The 15,518-nt window shown below is 45.1% G+C and overlaps 1 protein-coding gene across 5 annotated transcripts in view; it reads right to left on the bottom strand.

Annotated features, from left to right (window-relative positions):
• Nucleotides 1-15,518, bottom strand: part of GREB1L (GREB1 like retinoic acid receptor coactivator) — a 253,833-nt gene that overhangs the window by 14,584 nt on the left and 223,731 nt on the right. For 3 of the 5 annotated variants that reach the window (XM_045527987.1, XM_045527990.1, XM_045527988.1), the window contains 8 exons: nt 11,037-11,152; nt 9,841-10,085; nt 6,015-6,586; nt 5,680-5,782; nt 3,217-3,372; nt 2,785-2,924; nt 797-958; nt 478-685 (listed from right to left, as the gene is read on the bottom strand). In XM_045527987.1, the coding sequence (XP_045383943.1) occupies nt 478-685; nt 797-958; nt 2,785-2,924; nt 3,217-3,372; nt 5,680-5,782; nt 6,015-6,586; nt 9,841-10,085; nt 11,037-11,152 (1,702 nt within the window). The remainder of the gene's footprint in view (nt 1-477; nt 686-796; nt 959-2,784; nt 2,925-3,216; nt 3,373-5,679; nt 5,783-6,014; nt 6,587-9,840; nt 10,086-11,036; nt 11,153-15,518) is intronic. The other 2 variants (XM_045527989.1, XM_045527991.1) reach the window with 2 other exon arrangements.

Genomic DNA, 15,518 nt, shown 5'->3' with positions numbered 1-15,518 from the left:
ACTTCTTCCAGGCACTTTCGCTGTATCTTAGGCAGTAAAGATGCTTACAATTCCCTGGCTATACAGCAGCCCCCTGGGAACTTTCCATGTGTCTTTAGGATGAGATAACTCAGGGACCACCCCCCCCATCTGGGTGAACCACTTGCTCTCCTCTCCCTCCCTCCCTCTCTTAGACCATCTGTTTTCTCACTGTTACATTCCTGCCCCACAGTGCTCAACCCAGGAACATTTGCAGCCTGCAACCCCAAATCCTTCCCAGGGTGCTCCATGTATCATCTCCGTACTAGTCCTCAGAAATGCCACAAAACTGCAGATATGGGGGAAAAGAAAACTCATATTCAAAGAGGAGTCAAAAGACCTTTGGTTAGGAGGGCAGGCCTCTCCAGAGGCAGGGGAACCTTTGAAAGTTTCATGCCAGGGAAATGGAACTCAGTTTGTCTTCTCAGACCGTCTCCCCATCCCAGGGGGGCCCCTTACCCACGCCTGCATTATTGAACATGCCGGGAAGCACCAGCATGATGTGGTTGGGCCAGTACTTGCGGTACAGCGGCATCTCATATTCTTTGACCACCAGAAGGTGAAGGTGGCTGATGCCCTCCATAGCGTGGAAAAGGTTTAGGAGTCCATGCTCATGGCGACCACTGGAAGGAGTGAAAATAGGGCTCTTGACTGCATTCAAATTCTGCTGAAAGGATAAAAACAGACCAAAAAGGGAAATTAAAGCCCTTAGATATAAGAAGCGTAGAGACCCTGATCTAGTGCCTGGCAGTCCTTGTGTCCCGTTGCTTTCACCCACCTTGTCTGAAACCAGGGGCAGCCGCATGCTCTCCAGGTGTTTGCCCTGCTTGCTGAAGACGAAATGACTCTCTTTGGATTTGGGAATGATGAAATAGAGCTGAACCTCTTCTCCCAGCATGGAGGAAGAGAATGTGAAGGCATGAAGGGTGGAGTCAGACATCTACATTTGCAAAGAAGAAAGGGAGGCAGTGTAAGCTCATGGTTTCTAAACTTCTACCCCTCTCCATTAGGTTATTAAGAGAGGCGAACTGACGTGAACTTATAAATGCCACCAGACTTTCTGGCAACATTTAAAGTGTTGGGAAGGCAAACACTTCATTGTTTAGTAGCTGCCACTGACATGAGAACCAGGCATCTTGCCTCTCCATGGGAGGAGAAGCACTCATTGCTTGGCACTGTCTTTGCATTCCTCATGCTCCTAGGGCCACGACTGCTCGGTCTCACGCAGAGGTCAGATACACCTGTGGGATGTCCTGCTATGGACGTGTTCCCAAAGGTCCCTGGTTATGGGGGGAAAACACCCATGTGTGGGTCAGGTCAGATGAGTTGAATATCAGCTCTCTAAATAGAATATAAGGACTGACATCACTGAAATGCCTCCGTGGCCCCTCTTCACAGTGGAAGCTGAAGAGGTTTGAACAGTCATTTAGCTCAGAACTCTGGCTTCAGGGAACGACCATTTGACTCATTGAAGCCAGATATAAATCTAACCTATTTTTAAAGTTGCTGGGAAGTTCACATGCTCTCAGTAACCCATCTCAGTGGATAATTATATAATAGGTCTTTTTATGTGCTTTACAATGCAGATGATACTTTGCTTAGTGAAAGGATAACATCAATTTTCATTAGCAACTAGAATTCAGGTGGGTTTCTTAATGGTTTTTAACCAAAATACTACATTTCATAGAAAAATATTGTACTTCTTTCCTTAAATTCTAGTTTATTCTGCTTCACAAATGTGGGAATATACTACTTAATATTGTAATGACACAGAAACTATGAATAGAGGGGTTTTAATAAAGATTCTTTTTAAAAAACCTATGATCTATACACTAAGGGACTTGGGTCTTTTATATTCTTTATATTCTTGTGAACTGATTTCAGAGTAGACCTCCAAAAGTTTTCAGTAACACCAAGAAAACAAATGGGATATAAAAGGTAACTTGCATTAGAAGGGCAGAATGATTCAATCAGTTTTAAGCACATCCCTTCTAGTACCCATTTGTATTTCAGGATGAGATATGGGAAGAGGGTGGAGACCTGGTCATGACGAACAGAAGCAGGTCTGGGGGAGTCCCGTCTCCCGTCAGCATGGCCTGGAAGAAGCAAGAGTTGTTTCTAGGTGTTCAGAGCCAAGTCATAAAAATCAAGAAGATAAATTAGGGGAAAGCAGGCTCTGGATACTACTATCGGTTGTTGCCTTTCCCATCTTAAAGTTGTACTAGCCAAAAAGAAGCCAAATACTGTGGGGTACTGGCTCACATCCTGTGTTCATCTCTCTCAGTTTACACTGCATAAAACAGACATTGACTCCACTGGACAAAGCTATTCCAAGCAGGAGTTGGTGCAAATCAACAGACATGTTGGAATCACAGCCCAGAGAGCACACCCTATGGATTTGTTAGATACAGTGCCATTTCAGTCAGTGATCCAAATGGGGGGTGTGGAAGACCCTTTTACCAAATATACCATAATATATGGGTCACAGATAAACATCTCAACTACTTTCTAACCTAAACATGACACCTGTAATCATTTTGGTGAAGCAATTTAAGACACTAAAACTAAGCTGCTTCCCCTCCCTAATAACCTCAATAAGCCCAAATTTGATTTAATCATTGCTTCATGCATTTTCTCACCAATGAGTGGCTCCTTGTCATAAGCTATCCTTTACCTAGGGCCTAAAATGTCATCCCTCCACCCCCGACCCTTTCATACAAAAGCCATATTGGGCAACAGGTCCAAGGGCAAAGGTGGGAGCTGCACCTGGGAGGCCGAGGTGAAGTCCATGTACTGGTGGCACTGCTCGCAGTGGTGGAAAGTGTTGTAGGCAGCGTATTTGGTCAGCATCATGGACACAGTGTCTCGTTTCCTGGGCTCCTCAACTTTGGATTCCTTTATTACTTCTGTGTATAAAGGGGCAAAAATAAAAATAAAAAAATCTTATGATAACATGTCTCCCCTATGCCTGGGGAAAAAAGTCCCCTACTCCCCAAAAGGACTTTTCCAAGGATTCGATAATTTATGCTCTGAGAAGCAGCTATGAAAATTAAAAGATGATATGCCTGTGTGTAAGGGAGAAAAAGAGAAAAACAGATTTAAGCTGCCCTCAAAGATTTAACTGCCCCAGGCTGCCTGCCCTGAGTTAGGTTCTCCATGACCTTCAGAGGAGGTGGGTTTGGCTCCAGTTGCACTGACCTTGTTTGACCTCCGCCAGCTTCTCAGTATACACCAGGCTCATCAGACTGTACTTGGGATCATGCACACTGACGTCGAAAGGCATTTTACTGAAGCTCTCGATGTCAGGCCAGGGCTCTCCCTCTGACTGGCTCACTTCGCTGCTTTCACTGTGATCTAGGACAAGAAGACAGTGCACAGAGCAGGCAGACTGACCTTCCTCCCTCCCAAGCATCAGGGAGTGAGGTTTTATGAAACATAAAGCCTAGATGGGTGGACAAAGGCATTTTTGAAAAATGAGCTTCTCTGTCCCAGGGTAGAAGGAGCCAGAATTCTTCAGACCCAAGCTGAAAGGAATGTTTGTCCTCCCTGGCCCCCCAGCATTGGTCTCTGCAGACCCAGTTTATAAACTCCCACATCTGTAAGATCAACCGAGTCTTCCACCTACCCCAAATATCCTTAAAAGCTTGATTAATTTTGATGATCTAAATTGTTTTACAATTTTAGCTGTGGGGTGTTAAGATGTTGACATCCAAGAGATTTTAGAATGCACTGATCAAGATTCCCAATGTTTCTCACACATTATTGTTGTAGAATCACCTCAGGAGCTTGTAAGACTCCCCACATTCAAGCCACATACCCCAGAACAGTTAAATCATTCTCTTCTACTACCCAGGACCCGTCATACTGTTTAAGACTCCTTAGTGCGTTCCAACATGCAGTCAAGGCTGAAGGCCAGGGACCGGGCTGTGAATGCAGGCCCTGCCCCTTCCCACCCACACCCTAGGCAGCACCTCTCCCCCTCAGCATCCCTGGATTCTGCTAATATAAGATATGGTGTATTTACAGCACCGAGACAGTGGCAGGCACACAGGCAGGTATCCAATAGATGATTATTGTTAATAATAATGAAAATTTACAGGATCAAAAAGTAGCTTAAGATAACTTTCAAAGGGATAAAGGAAATAAACTTTCATAAAAAGTCTAAAGCCTGGAAGTACAGCTATTATCTTTTAACACGAATAATACCATTTATTTTTATATCCCTGAGCTAAAGTTTGTGCTTTATTTAAAGTTTCAAGTTTTTTTAAAAAGGTGTCATTGTGCCTCTCAAGAACACTGTTGCATTAACCTGCACTGAAATGAGGGCGAAGGAAGAAAGCCAGACTGATAGTGTCTCACTACAAAGGCCAGGTTCTCCTGTCCAGTGAGCTGTAATAGACTCCCAGCTCACAGACACAGGGTGAGATTCAAGGTCACTGTAGCATAATCTGAGGATAAAACCAAAGGCATCACTCTGTCGTGGTGCCAAGGAGCCTGGTGGGAAAGCTGGCAGGAATGCCAGGCCCGACTCCAGGTCTGCTCGGCTCTGCCTCTGCCCTTCTGGGCCCCGCCCCCTTCCAGGGGTCTGGGGTGTTCTGAGGCCAACCTGGAGCTCTGGTTCTCCTCTGGGGGGGACCTGGGGAGTTGCTGCAGCTCAGCTAGGGACACAAGGAGACACGGGTGGTAAGACAAGATCACGCGCACGTGTGTGTGTGTGTCTCTAAAATCATGGGTGGGAATTGATGACGAATGGAAACAGTGCTGAAGCCATGATAAAATGATTAAATATGTCTGATTTTACTTACTCTTGGCCTGCATTTAAACTAGTCCCTTGGGCTGTTAAGGGAACAGGTCCAACTATTTAGGTAAAACAAGTGTGGTGAGATCTCCAAGAGCTAACGCGACAGGTGATGCTGAGGGCTTTCCCTACTCTGGACTCATCTTTGAGGGGCCTGAGGAGAACTTCTACCTGGTAGCCTTGCTGCCTCCCCGCAGTTCCCCTCCAGCCGTGGTTCTCAGGTGTGAAGCCATAGTTTTGAGGCCACTGTTCTTAGCCACAGAATGGAAGTGTCTCCCTAGCGTCAGATGGCTGGAAGGATCCTGCTCTGCACACTGGCTCCCCCTGTATCTTACTGCACACGGGAGGGGATTTCGTTTGTGGTGCCAGCATTCGGTTCTATGCATAGACATTTTCATTTCATTACAGTAATCCTATGCCTTCACTCAGAGCCTGTGGTTAAAATACAGGATATACTCCTGCTAACCAACCCAGGACTAATATCTGGAATATAAATATGCCCTGGATGCTTAAGCAGTTGAATACTACACATTGAATTTTATAACAGTGTGACCATCGAGGCAATTAATCTGCCTAACAGGGCTTTATAAAATGCCTCTGTGCCCAGCACCTTGCTGGATGTTGTGGAGAGAGGGAGGCCAGAAGTAGAATACTCCACCCCTGACCTCAAGGAGCTGGGAAAAAAAAAAGGCCACAGTTTACTTAGAACTATTTGCTGGGCATATTTTCTTTAACCTCACAATAACACTGCAAGTTAGGTATTGTGGAAATCCAGCAGGCAGAAGCAGACTCCAGGATTTGGTGTTTGATGTCTTCACATCTTGCCCCTCAACCGCCCCCCAAGGGTCTGGCTCAGAACTCACCAGCGTTGATCTCCTCCTCGTCGTACACGTCCACCTCCAGGAGCCTGATGAGCATGCGGAAGAGGATCCTAAGGAACTGTAAATAGGAGCCAGTCTTTCCCACCTGATGGAAATATTTTTCATTGGGGAGGGGTTGGAGGAGGGGAAGAAAAAAGAAAAGAGATTTCACACCTTGGCTCTTCAGTGTCTCTTTCTGCCTCTCAGAGGCCTGAATGAGGTCCTCATTGCTCTGCACACCCACTCCCCACCCCCCAAGAGGTTCCCTGGCTTCTTTCTTCCTGGGGAAGATGCACCAACCGTAGCCTACGACAGGGCCCAGCCTGGCCCGTCCCTACCTGGGGGGGCCCAGTCAGCAGCAGCCGCCGGGGGTGGAAGGTCCGGGTGCCAGAGGCCGGGTCCGGCTGGTTGCTGTAGTCAGCGTGGTGCTGCCGGGCAGAGGTCCACTGCCTGTAGTAGAGGGACTGCTCCTCGCTGCTCATGTCCTTGTGCAGGAAAGGCCGCAGGGAGCTCACCCAGGCCACATCGGCATGGGGCAGCAGGGACGAGGAAGAGGGCAGCTTGCCACCCTTCTGGGAGCCCAGAAGGCTGTAGGCTGCTTTGGATAAGATCACGATCGGCGGCAGGGCTGCATGCAGGCCCCTACAGCCTCTGATAGGCTGTCCTGGCCACGGAAGGGTCCTGGGTCCCGAGGAGGATGAGGAAGGCTTGGAGGTGGTGCTGCTCGCCAGCTGGGGGCCCAGGGAATCGCACTCCTGCTTTAGGGCCTCCCCAGCTCCGGCTATGCCGGTGGAGACCCCTTCATCCAGCCCTACACTGGGGGCTGGGCTCTGGAAGCTGGGGGTCAGGGACTGCTTCAGGGACTTGTCGGCCGTGCTGGAAGAGCTCACCCCGTTCTCCATGATGGAACCTGAAAGAGGAAGGACAGAAGCCACCCCGTGCCCACCCTGTTACTGATGCTAAGGTGTGCTCCTCCCATGCGCCTGGCACCTCTGGGAGGGAGGCAAAGGCCAGGAAAGCAGCTGACACCTCGCTCAGCTCTGCGGCTACAGATCCTGTGCTCAAAATCGTCCCTTGCCTCACTGTCCACCCTGGCCCATCCCGCTCCCTTGCCCTGGCTTCTCGGTGGGTTTGGCCAATAGGAAACACCAGCAGGAAGTTGGCTATTTCTTCCCCGCTTCCCCCTGCATGATCACCCTGGGTTGGCCGCCTTTCTCTACCGAGGGCTTCAGCTCAGTTCCCAATAACTGTTCCCTTCCCTCACTTCAGGCCCAGTGGTGGGCAGGGCTCCCTGGGATTAACTAGACCCCAGTTCAACTCCACTGCTTGCTCCTTTTCTAAGCCCTTATCTTTGTAATAGTCACTTTATTAAACTCTCCTCAAATGACCTCACTTGAATCTGCCGTCTGATTCCTTCTGGGACCCTGCCCAGCACAGGCTGCATATTCAGGTCCTACTCCAGTGGCTTCCTTCTGCAAGCTGAGGGCCTCACACCTCTGGCTGTGGATAAAATCCGAGGCTGTAGCCACTTCCAAACCAGGGCTGGGGATGTCCCCATGCGAAGGCGACATCTCCAAATGAGGGGTTGCTCTGCCCCACAGTATCCCTGCATATTTGACGATGAACTTCAAATATGTTTTTTCCTCAAAGAGATCGGCCACTCTTTGGTTTGAGGACAAACAGAAGCTCATTACATTCAGGACTAACGGCCCTCTCTGAGCTCAGATTGGTGCTGTCCAGGCATGTAGGTCAAATCCCAACCTTGGGAAATCCTGAATGAATGGCCATTGACTGGAGGTCATTAAAACCAAGTCACTCCACCTGTTCATCCAGCTTTTGTGTCTTTCCTTCTTACAGGAGACCTTGCCCTTCCCCTCAGCCCTGGGTGGCCTGTGGGGAGGGAAACTACACAGCCAAAGGCAAACCATTACCTGTGTCCGAGTTAATTGGAGCAAGGACAAGAAAACTGTGGGGCAGCTCTGTGAGTGAAGGGAGAGGAAGGCGTGTGACTAAAGGACCACGGGAAGGAAGACAGACTCCCCCCCCCACACACACCGTTCCTTCCTGGTGCTGGAATGCAAAAGGTTCTAGGTGTGATGGCTCCCCTTCCCTTCCGTTACCCTGTACTACCCTCTGAGCCTCTTGACTATTCAGAAATCTCTCTTAAGTCTCAGAGAGAAAACTGTGCACCTGCAGAGGTGGGGTTGAGGGAGGTAGAGGAGTGGTAACCACAGTAGCCCCAACCCTTGGCTGAGGGGAGCAGCTGGGCATATTCAGGGGAAGGGCAGTCCTCAGGCTCCTGGGGCTGAGGGTCATTACAGGCAGAAGCCCCCACAGATCCCTGCCTCTTTAGCGCCCCCACAGAGCCGTCCAACAGCTGCTGACAGAATGAACAGGAAGACTAGTGCTTTTGGACACAAAATTGTGTGTGTCTTGGCCGGGTGCAGTGGCTCACACCTGTAACCCTAGTACTCTGGGAGGCCGAGGTGGGTGGATTGTTTGAACTCAGGAGTTCGAGACCAGCCTCAGCAAGAGTGAGACCCTGTCTCCACTAAAAATAGAAAGAAATTAGCTGGACAACTAAAAATATATAGAAAAAAATTAGCTAGGCATGGTGGCGCGTGCCTGTAGTCCCAGCTACTTGGGAGGCTGAGGCAGTAGGATCGCTTGAGCCCAGGAGTTTGAGGTTGCTGTGAGCTAGGCTGACGCCACGGCACTCTAGCCTGGGCAACAGAGTGAGACTCTGTCTCAAAAAAAGAAAACAATGTGTGTGTGTTTGCATGTATATGTCATCCACGTGATCCAGAATGATCTCAATGATAGTTTAAAAAAGGAAAAGAAGGAGGGACATGTGACCCAACATTGTTGGTGGTTACCTCTGGTAGTGGGATTATGTTTCATTTTTAATTTCTTCTTTGTACTTTGTTACATTCTCCCCATTTTCTGCATTAAGCTTTATTACTTTTTTTATTTTTTAAGAGACAGGGTCTCTCTCTGTTGCCCAGGCTGGAGTGCAGTGGTGCAATCATAGCTCACTGCAATCTCCAACTCCTTGCCTCAAGCAGTCCTCCTGCCTCAGCCTCCTAAGTAGCTGGGACTACAGGTGCATGCCACTACACCTGGCTAATTTTTAAATTTTTTGTAAAGATGGGGGTCTCGCCATGTTTGGCCAAGCTTTATTACTTTCTTTTTTTTTTTTTTTTTGAGACAGAGTCTTGCTTTGTTGCCTGGGCTAGAGGGAGTGTCGTGGCGTCAGCCTAGCTCACAGCAACCTCAAACTCCTGGGCTTAAGTGATCCTACTGCCTCAGCCTGCTGAGTAGCTGGGACTACAGGCATGCGCCACCATGCCCGGCTAAGTTTTCTATATATATTTTTAGTTGGCCAGATAATTTCTTTCTATTTTTAGTAGAGATGAGGTCTCACTCTTGCTCAGGCTGGTCTCGAACTCCTGACCTCAAGCGATCCACCCGCCTCGGCCTCCCAGAGTGCTAGGATTACAGGCATGAGCCACCGTGCCCGGCCTTTATTACTTTCATAATCAGAAAAAAATTGAAATAATGTTGGATTTCCTGTAATACAATTTATCAGAAGAAAATTCACACAAGGCGCTGCCATGAGACATACAGTAATTCCGTAAGAGAGGGGCCTCTCTTTCATGCATGCTGCATGGAGGATCTTCACAATCGACCAGTGGCCCCAGAGTAGCCTTCAGTATACAAACACTTGCCATTACGTATTTAGAAAAGTCAGTCAGTCATTCAAACAAATATTTTGTGCCAGGTACTAAGCCACTTAGCACAAACTTACAGCTTTAAGACCTAGAAGAAAAATAGGGCCCTTGTGCAAGCATGAGATGTATAATAACTGTGAGAAGATTGAGGGTGGGAAAGACTAGGGAAGATGGTTCAGCCTGGGGTTGATAAAATTTATTATATTTAGGCTATTACGAAGCTCTTCATTAAAAGTTTACCCAGAGAAGTATTTTGTGGCTGTTCAACAGTCATGTTTTCCAAGTATCGCTGAGGTCTGGAGAGGATGCCAGAGTCACCAAGGGCTCCTCTGAAGCCTTGGGGGTTGTCAGTAAAAGCCTCTACCTTCCACACTCCTACCCACCTCCTCCCTCCCATCCCTCATATCTGGGAAAGAGAAAGGAAAGCACTGACCCGAAGTTCCGGTGACAGCGCTACTGTTGCTCTGGGGCCGCTCCAGGTCGATCAGCAGTTCGTCGGAGTCATTCTCGCTGACAGCAGCTCTCTCCTGCTCCTTCCCACTGAGGTCCAGGGCAACAGTGGGTCCCCGGATCACCTCTTTTGAGACATAGCAGCATGCCAGACCCACCTCCTGCTCCAAGGCCGTGCGAGTTAAATAGCTTGAGTCAATTAACCGGAGGTCACAGTACTTCAAAGACCTGAACAAAAGTAATTATGTTGGTGAGTCCATCTGGCCAACACATAGTGTTTACATATGCCTGGAGATCTGAACACAACAGGGAGCAGTTAAAAGCACGGGTTTCAGTGTAAGACGAGCCTTGATTTAAACCTCAGTTCTGCCACCTCCCAGCTGTACTGACCTTAACTGCTTTGTGCTTCACTGTCTTCAAGTATAAAATAGAGCTAATAACAGTGCTGGGCTCCTATGGTTATTGTAAGGAATGAATGGCCTGCCACCCAGCGTAAGCATTCAGTTATTGCTTTTATTATTGTTATTGTTGCCTTCCAAGCTACGGAGCCCAGATCCTTGAGGTGGGGTGGGAACAGCAGAATAACAAAGAAAAAGTACTTAAAAAAAACAATCCTTGCCAGGTATGGTGGCTCACACCTGTAATCCTACCACTTTGGGGACAATTTTTTGCATAGGCAGGAGGATTGCTTGAGGCCAGGAGTTCAAGACCAGCCTGAGCAGGGGTGAAATCCCTGTCTCTACAAAAAACAGAAAAATTATCAGGCGGGTGGTGGCATGGGCCTATAATCCCAGCTGCTAGGGAGGATGAGTCGGGAGGATCGCTTGAGCCCAGGAGTTTGAGGCTACAGGGAGCTATGATCATGACACTACACTCTAGCTTGGGTGACAGGATGAAACCCTGTCTCAGAGAAAAAAAAAAATCCTGCTTTTCCTCCCTGCTTGCCCTGCTTGGATGCACAGACATTTCTCAGATGTGTCTCTCTCCCATTCCCAGAAATGCTGGGTATCTCTGGAAAGTTGAAAGAGAAAATAAGACTATATTTCCTATATCCCTGCATAAAACAATCCGCTTCTCATTACCTGCCAAACAAATGGAGTCACGGTGCATCAGCCAAGTTTTAATAATCAGTTCAGCTGGACAACTAATGAAAAGTAGAATTAATTATTGAAACTGTACCTGGGAAAGGTTTCTCCAAGAGGATCTTTGCCAGTTAATATCACTATACAAGGCAGACCTTCTAAATCTTGGTACGTCCGAGGGATCCACTCTTCTAGTTCATTTCCTCTCCAAGTCTGTGGGAAGACATGCATATGACAAAATTAAAACTCATTTAGGTTTCCCCTTTTTTACAGCTTTCTATACAGATTTTAAACACATTGTGCTTCCAAATGATTTCCATTAAGTGTGTGTGTATATATTCACCTTTTAATTGCTGCTAAGAAGCAGACATAAAACACATCCATAAGAGTGAGGCCTGCAGTTTTTATCTCAACAGGATAAAATGGGAGATCTTGGTATACCTTATGCATTAGCCACACAGGCCAAAAAAAAAAAAAACATACAATGTGAAAAATCCCACTAGTGATGCAAACCTTATAGAAATCCTGGCTAATCTACCTGATTCAAGGTACTTAAATATACTTTCTTCAAATAATGGACAAACTCTTGGGATTGGTTGACTAAAGAAGACAGTTTCAGTTGTGAATGACTCACAAAAGAATCTCAGAACTCCATCAAAACAGACATTTTCACCAAGAAAATAATGAACCACTTCTGATGTTTTTTCTTCCTCTTTCTTACTTTATTGATTTTTAAAATAACTGGCAGTTATTGGCTTAGGGACTCCAAAGAGTCTCTCATCAAAAGGTTAAAAATATAACCAGATCTGGATTAAGGAAAAAAAAAAATAAAACCTGCCCCAGGAGTCCAATGTGAAGGCTATAAGTAAAATTATTTCTATTCCAGAATTGTTTGCTTTAAATCAGGTAATGTTATGGTTCCCTTTGACATGAAATAGTATGGAAAACTGAATTTTTGTAGAGAATATTTTTCTAGGATTTAAAAAAAAATCTTTTTTTAAAATTGGAAGAGTAATTTTACTCCTTGGAAGAGTAATGCATTTTGCTCATAATTTCCCAAAGAATCTAGTCACCAATTTCTCATCTATATTAACACTATATACGTATACACACATATGTCTTTAATACATGGAGCATCAATCTTGAAGACAGAACTATATCATTGAAAAAAATTCTAAATTGAAAGATACTCAAAAGTGAAAAGATCTTATATATTTTTCTATTTTAGAACAGAAAGAAAATAGACCATCTCTTAAGTAGATGAGGTGGTTTCTGCTACATACTTTAAGTATGTAGCATCTGACTGCTTTTTATTAGCTTTCTAGGAGGAGTTATAAGAATGAACTGATAATGTTTTAGGGAACAAAGACTAAGAAGTGAGGTGTTAAGTAATGCATACAATTTTATTTTAAAATAGACTGGTACTTCCTTTACTAAGCATAAAATGGGATAAAAAGAAATCCACCAGGCAAGAGATAATATAATACGGTTTGATTAATGATTTGATGTCAAGAAAAGGCTCAATAAAGGAAAACCAGTCTTTAGAAATAAACATACTCGAAATTACTTCAAATGAAATTGCCATAATTTGTAAAACTGGAAGAACCTTAACCATTCTTGTGCTTTTACTTGTTGCCCAATATTTTACTTTATATATACGCATACCAACGGGAAATCAGTGGATCTACATAACTGTTTACAAGTTTGAGAGACTTTCTATGTCTTCAAAAAAAAATCAATCTGGCAAAAAGATTTTTTAAAATCATAGAAAAAATATTCTCCACAAAAAGTCAATTTTCCATACTATTTTATGTCAAAGGGAACCATAACATTACCTGATTTAAAGCAAACTATTCTGGAATAGGAATAATTTTACTTATAGTCTTCACATGGGACTCATGATATCCCTGACACTGGGATTCTCCGTGAATGTGTTTTGTCTCCCAGAAACTATCTATGGATCATGGTTCCACCAGGAATAACGAGGTTGGGTTATAATGATGGGATAACAGATATAATGTCTTACTCTTATACATGAGAAGATTTGTTTTCAGAAGATTATTAAACAAATCTCACTTTTGATCAATCAGAGCAATCAGACCAAACCCACTATAAGATGCTCTTCCATCACACTGCTACTTCTGATGAATGATGGCTGCAGATCTTCCATGGATTGACCATGCCCCCCAGATGGATTTACTGCAGAGGAACTTAACACAAAAAACTACATAATCATTGAGTTTAAGGATAATACAGGGCTTAAGGCCAAGGACATCTAATGAAAGCTTTACATGCCTTCTGGAGAAATTGATTGATTGATTGACAGGGTCTTGCTCTGTTGCCCAGGCTACAGTGCAGTGGCACAATCATAGCTCACTGCAACCTCAAACTCCTGGGCTCAAGTGATCCTCTTGCCTCAGCCTCCTGAGTAGCTGGGACTACCGGCATGCACCACATGCCTGGCTAATTTTTAAAAATTTTTTTGTAGAGATGGGGTCTTAACTATATTGTTGCTCAGGCCAGTCTCTAACTCCTGGCCTCAAGCAATGGAACCGATTTATTTAGATTTAAACCTTGTATCCTTCCAAAGGGCTCATCATCACTTATAAGTTAACCACAATACATAACAGGATAATTAGGGCTAAGCACAAAAATGAGATCACAAAATGGAAAAAGTGTTGGATTTTACCTAAGACTTGAGATAAAAGGCACACCCATGCCATCCTGAAAATAGTAAAGGGGGTTGGTAACTTAGAAATAGGTGAACCAAAATCTACCTGACAAAAGGAAGTTTTGCTTAGGATGTGACCATCCAAACAGGATCTATATTTTTTCTCCCAATTAAAGAGTATCAAAAGAATGGGTTGATGTGATCCAGTGGTTTTGAGAACATGGGACTCTTACGTGTAGTTGGTGCCTGGCAGCTACTCACACCAACTGAGAGAGATATTGCTGCTTTGAGAAGTAACTACTTGAGAACTCCTTCGTTTATGGCACAGCGGTCCTCAACCCTGGCTGCACAGACCAATGGCTCCTTGAAAATCCCTGCAGGTGATTCTGATGAGCTAGCAGCCATGGGAAGAAACTCAGGCCTTGATTGTGGTTTTCAAACAATGGCCCAGAGGGGCAAATTATTTAGGACCCACTGATTTATACTGACATAGTAACTGGCTCTTCTGAACCAATGACCGAAGACTCTGTAAGGAGCTACACATAATCAGCGTCAGTGGGGACCCAGAGAAGACCCTGCAGCCTCACATCCATTTAGATCCTCTCTGGCAGTCGGTGTGTGAGATCTGCATAGAGTTGCTGATCCCAGTGCCTTTCCAAATTCCTCATCGTTATCATTATTCAATATGGCCTCAAGCGCTTGTCTCAGTGAATTAGTTATACTCTAAGAAGTGTTTCATTCATCCTAGCAATTCTGCTGTAATGAAGTCTATGAGTATAATTTAAAATTGTGAATATATGTCTACATATGAAATATAAATGTTACAACTTCTACTAAATATAGGAGTTTGTATTTTTGGACAATTTTATTTATTCTCGTTGCTTATCAAACTAAGATATTTTGTTTGCATTTTGGATTATTCAATTTAGGTTAGCTAATAGAATAAAGAGGTTTCCATTTGCAGAATGACTTTTGAACACTAAATAATTACCCCCAAATGAGAGTTCTTAGAGATCATACAGCCCAGCTCTTTCATTTTGCAGATGGGAGACTGCAGCCCAAGGTGAAAATGCAAATTCCCCAAGACAATGTGCTTTTTCCCCCCTTAAAATTTGTGCCAAACTACATCTTTCTTAACCCAATATAGTTTAGTATTTAGTGTACAGATACCATGTTGGTCTAACTTGGACGTACAGTGCCTAGCTCAGCTCCATACCTATATGTATGTGGGTATTTGACTAAATGCTCTGTAATAGCTAAGCCATATTGGATCGTAAAAGTCCCCAGAAAAAAACTGAGCCAGGCATAAGGTAGGGAGTTAGGTTAGTTGATTGAGAATTCTATTCCCCCCATCCTCATGCCTGACAGGAGGGGTAGGGGACAAGCAGTCAGGCACTGGCCGTGCAGAGGGAGCAGGGAGGGCCTCAGTCATGCATGAAACTCCTCTTGGGGACACCTGGCTAAGTCACAGTCCAGCCAAAGCCTTGGGGCTGCGGGTCAAAGCAAGTACAAAGAACAAATTTTTGAGGAATCCACATGCAAGAGGCCTAGAAGTAGTTCTCTGTGAATACTGAAGACGAAGCAGGATACTTTACCGACTCTAGACATGAGCTGACAGGCTGGATGAACAGAAGAGAATCAGTGAGTTGAGGATACTTAAAGGGTTACCCCACAGGGGTCTAAGAGGACAACTTACCTTTTTTTCTGAGAAAACAGATGGCCGTGGGCTAGAGGCATCTTGAACAAGGTCAATAAACATGGGGCCAAATTGAGTCATCTCATTTTTTGCACCTGCAGTTGGAGAGCATGGAAGACCAACTGCATGCACATGCTAAAAATGGCCTTGACAGAATCTTTATACACTAGCTCCGGTTAAGAAAGTGAATATGTTCCCTAGCTTAGCCTTAA

Source organism: Lemur catta, chromosome 16 (assembly GCF_020740605.2).
Source record: "Lemur catta isolate mLemCat1 chromosome 16, mLemCat1.pri, whole genome shotgun sequence".
NCBI classification, from domain to species: Eukaryota; Metazoa; Chordata; class Mammalia; order Primates; family Lemuridae; genus Lemur; species Lemur catta.
The sequence above is the reverse complement of the archived record's forward strand: the minus strand, read 5'-3'. Positions and strand labels throughout refer to the sequence as shown.